Here is a 5,000-nt window from a genome sequence, read left to right on the forward strand (position 1 = left end):
ATGCCCAGGAGACTACAGGCTGTCATTAAGGCTAAGGGCTGCCCGACTAAGTATTGATAGCTGTGTAAATACTGTCATAATAACAGCTGTCTAATTTTTTAATCCATTAGGCTACATACCTTTCTATCAAAGTTATCTAACATTATCAAGCTGAATTTGTTCTGACACAGTTTAACTCTGAGTTCTTGTTATATTTTATTACCATTTTCTAAACTATAGCGAATAAACTGTGATAATGTGAGAAATGTTGAAGGTGTCTGAATAAATTTAGGTTTGACTGTATCTATTTGATAAATGAAGTTAACCAACTAACATTATACATACTCTTTTGGTTTCTGTACCCAATATTTTAAAAATTTACAAATGCAATAAAATATTGGTATCGGTACTCGGTATCGGCAAGTACCAAAAATAAAAGTATCGTATCGGGCAAGAAAACGGGAAAAAGTGGTATCGGTGCATCCCTAGTTCACACTGTCTAAACATTGCATCTAAACCATGTGTTCTTCATATTGTTATTAACAGATCTTCATAATTAAATAAACATAAGGGCCAGTTAGTTGTGGTTACCACTTCCTGTGATGCCTGGCTTCTCATCCTGTCAAGCTGATTCTGAGCATGTCTGCATTCTTCCTGGGCTTCAGCTAAATAGGCTCGTAGGTCTTCTGTCTCCTGACGGGCACGGTACAGCTCAGCCATGGTGCGATCTCGCCCGCCGGAGGCATCACGTAACTCAGAACCCAACATGGCGGCCTGCTGCCGCGAGGCCTGGAGCTGCTCCTCAGCTTGACGCAACTGCACTTTCAGACACTGGAGATGCACACAATGCATTAGGAAGACGAAGTATGATTTATGTGAACAAGCACTATATAGTATATACTCACCAAGGCTGCATTTATTTGATCAAAAGTACTGTAATTCTTCAAAAATTATTTGAATATGCTGATTCAGTGCACAATTATTTTAAGTGCTCAATTATTAATAATGGTTCTTATTATTATCAATGTTGAAAACAGTTTTGCTGCTTAATAATTTTGTGGAAATCTGATTCTTTGATGATGAATAGAAAGAACAACATATATTTGAAATGTAAATCCTTTGTAAAACAAATGTTGTCACTTTTGATCAATTTAGACTTTAAATTTTAGAGCATCTATGCAGCATTGAAGTTTTACACTTTTTTTATATCTTTCTTATCCCAAACATTTAAGTAGTAGTAGTTTTTTTTATGGTTTTCACAAAAATATTAAGCAGCAAAAACTTGCTTAAACATTAGAATAATAAGAAATATTTCTATATTAGAATAATTTCTGAAAGACCGTGGAGTAATTGCTGCTGAAAATTCAGCTGTGCTATCACAGAAATAAATTACATTTTAAAATATATTAAAATAGTTATTTTAAACTGCAATAACATTTTTCAATATTGCTGTTTTACTGTATTTTTCTTCAAATAAATGCAGCCTTTGGTGAGCATAAGAACCTTCTTTTGAAAACATGAAAAAAAATTCATACTTATTCCAGAATTTGGACCGGTAGTTAATATATTTAATGTACTTGTATTTATTCTTTAAATAAACATCTATTACGGCATCAGCGGGGTGTGCGTCCCTCTCTGTGCGTAGCCTGTGCAGTTCCTCCTGGTACTGTGCGATGGTGACCTCTCTGTTTAGCTCCACTGCCTTCAGCATCTGCAGCTCTGCACTGAGTTTAGTGTTTTCCAGCTCGGCACTGCGCACGTGAGACTGTAAGCGTGAACACACAACATGGATCAATGCACGTCACATGACTGATCGATGCATATGATTACAGTTTATAACCTGTAGATACTACACGCACTTACTTTGTAAAGCTCCCTCTCGTCTCTCTCGTTCTTCAGTTGAGTTTGTAGACCGTCCCTCTCAGAAATCACCTTCTGCAGCCTGTCTCTTAAACTGGACGACACAAAAAAGCAAAATACACCATATAAATCCTCAACTATAAATCTGCATTCTTATCCTGAGAGTCCAAGTCAAAATCTAATTCAGACTTGAACATAAAAATGTAAAACGGAAACATTATGGAATAAAATATATATAGGCCTATATATTTTAAAATTTTTGCAGGTCACTAATCATATAATCAAATTTGATCCGATGTTTTTGCCTCCATTGAAACACAAGATGGTCAATGGATCATCTCAAAAATATGAGAACATGATCAGCAGGTTATCTAATACTTTGAAATGTTTTTTTAATTACCTCAAATTGTTATGCTGATAAAATAATTAAATCAAATAAAAATAAAAAAAATAATTAAATTCAAATAAATACACAATAAAAGCACTTAAAACTAGTTGTCTCAGACTTTTGGACCCTACTTTAAATATGTAAATAATATAATTATATTCATGTCAGGTAATGTGTGCTCGGGCCTTACCAGTCCAGTTCAGTCTCTTTAAGAACAGCTTTTTGTGTGATTTCTAGCAGGTCCTGTTCAAGTTGTCTGACTCTGGCTTGAGCCTCCTCCTTCTCCTCACGCAAGCCTTTCTGCAATTGGACAGCAAATGCTATCAATCACACCTTCCAGCCAATCAGAACACTCCAAGCATTTTATATATATATAATAAGCAATTAATTAATAAGCAATTAAAATATTTAAGTTAAGAAGAATTTACAGCTCTTATAAATAAGTTCTTCTAACACACAGCATATAGATAAAAAAAAATATTAGAAATGTATTAGGATTGTTACTAGACACAGTGAAATAACAGAGTAATTCATGGGGAATAATAGAGACTTCACAGACTCTTTTGATAATGTGGCAGTTTACAGGAGACTTAACTGAAAGAGAAAATAAATATCAGAAATGCAGGTATTATTCTGATCCAGTCTTTCCCTAAAAAAAACAGTCCATGGCTGAAGTTAATTTCCCAATAGTATGATGTCAGCAGGAAAAGAGGGGGCTTCGATTTCACTTTTGTTGCGGCGGCTCATATTTAACAGTCGTCATCAGTAAATCACAGTAACATCTGGTTCTGAAAGCACGCATACACGCCTTGTCCTCCGGCTAATCCGGTGACTCGTGGTGTTTTACGGCCAATGATGTTTCGGAATTGCAGCACAGGCAAATAAAATGTGAGGTCGTAAAATTAGCAGCCACAAAATATATACTTATGTTCTCATGATAAAGAGGAAGTCTATTTTCATATGTAAGTTCTGACAGTTTAACAGACACACGCACACTTATGGCATATGAAAGGGTTTGTGTGACTGGGGTGTGAGAGAGAATTATAAAAGTGTTAATGTTTTATTTGTGGTGTTCTTTGTCCTTTGTGACACTCATAATTCACACTTACAGACTTCAGAAGAAACACCAGGGGGCGCTGAAAGACCAGCAAAGCAACTGAATCACATCCTGCTGTTTTCTGGGCCCTTTAAGAGTTTAATGTGCTTGTTGTGCAGTCAAACATCAACACCACATCAGAGCCAAACGGAATCTGCAAAGATGTTCTTTTTTATGCTGAGGGGAAAATCACATTTTGTGAAATGGATTTTACATGGTAAAATGTGGTACATGGATGAAATTAGCTGGCCATATTAAATAAACAATGCAAGGGGTGGGGATCACCACAATATCCTTTGGTATTGATGGTGTTTGCATTGTTTTATTTATTTACACATTTTTATGCCATCTAGCACTCTTTTAATAGTAACATTTTTAAAAGTCAGTTATAGGTGATAATTAGGTAAATACATTTAAAATAATATTTAAAAAGGGATACAAGATATAGACCAACTAAATAAACTGCCTTTACACTGGTACACTACTGTTCAAATGTTTGGGGTAAGATTTTTTTTTAAAGAATCTCTTCTGGACTCTTTGGATGCTTTAAATTCTAAAAATAAACCTAAAAAAATATTAAGCAGAATAGTTGTTTTGATAATAATAAGAAACATTTCTTAAGCTGCAAATCAGCATATTAGAATGATTTCTGAAGGATCATGTGACTCTAAGGATGGAAGTAATGGCTGCTGAATATTCAGCTTTGCCATCACAGGAAAATTACAAATTACATGTCAAAATATATGAAAATACAAAATTGGATAACACTTTATTTTAAGGTGTCCTTAAGTGTCCTTAAACTCCTAAGTAACCCTAATCATAAACCTAACCATATAAGTACATGCAGTTAATTAATATTACTCAGTACTTAAATGCATAATTTCACTGTAACAAGGACACAAATTTGTAATAATATTTCACAATATTGTATAGTGTATATAGCCTACATCAGAGTACCATGGTATTACCATCTGATACCTGAATAATGATAATACCGTCACATTACTATATTTTGTAAAGTCAAATGAACAGGAATGACAAAAGGTTCAGAAAACGCAGATGAAACATTTTAAATAAAGGAGCTATTAATAGGAAATAAAAAAATGAGGGCTATCAACATTAACCAACAAAAATGAAAAACATCAATGCATTTATTTAACTTGACATTAAATCACTATCACACACCCCTCTTTAAACCCCACCCTCTAATGAGACATCAGCCAATCGAATGTTTGCAAACTGCTTAGATATGAAATGATTGGCAAGACTGTTTCTGATAAACAATAACAAAAAAGCTGCCTATTTCAAACAATTTTTATGCTCTTTACAGAGCATGAGGCTGTTACAAAGACAGGCAGGACACATTTCAGTTATATGTATCAGGTAGTAGTGACGTATTATGTGTGGTATTTCAAAAAAGAAATCACATACAGCACCTTTAAATATAATCAAAATTAGCAGACGAAAAAGAGAGAGAAAGAGAGCGGGAGAGGGAAAATGGCGTGACTGGCTGCTGTTGTCTCGGTGACTGGGCAGGTCTCCTCCTTTCTGTTGAGTGGTTTTGGTGGACATTAACTCCTGGCTGCGTGCACACATTTGTGGTCGACATGGCACTGCCATGATAACAGATGTCCAAGTAAACTTTTGTCTGTCTCACTCTCTTTCTTTCTCGGTTTC

The 5,000-nt window shown here is 34.9% G+C and overlaps 1 protein-coding gene across 1 annotated transcript in view; it reads right to left on the minus strand.

Moving 5' to 3' along the window:
• Nucleotides 1–5,000, minus strand: part of LOC107654769 (tax1-binding protein 1 homolog A) — a 20,342-nt gene that overhangs the window by 9,941 nt on the left and 5,401 nt on the right. Inside the window, exons 5-8 of the mRNA XM_016442015.1 lie at nt 2,418–2,527; nt 1,843–1,933; nt 1,589–1,744; nt 571–810 (exon numbers count right to left, since the gene is read on the minus strand). Of these exons, the coding sequence (XP_016297501.1) occupies nt 571–810; nt 1,589–1,744; nt 1,843–1,933; nt 2,418–2,527 (597 nt within the window). The remainder of the gene's footprint in view (nt 1–570; nt 811–1,588; nt 1,745–1,842; nt 1,934–2,417; nt 2,528–5,000) is intronic.

The sequence above is a fragment of the Sinocyclocheilus anshuiensis genome, unplaced genomic scaffold, assembly GCF_001515605.1.
Source record: "Sinocyclocheilus anshuiensis isolate Anshui unplaced genomic scaffold, SAMN03320099.WGS_v1.1 scaffold195, whole genome shotgun sequence".
In the NCBI taxonomy this organism is placed as follows: domain Eukaryota; kingdom Metazoa; phylum Chordata; class Actinopteri; order Cypriniformes; family Cyprinidae; genus Sinocyclocheilus; species Sinocyclocheilus anshuiensis.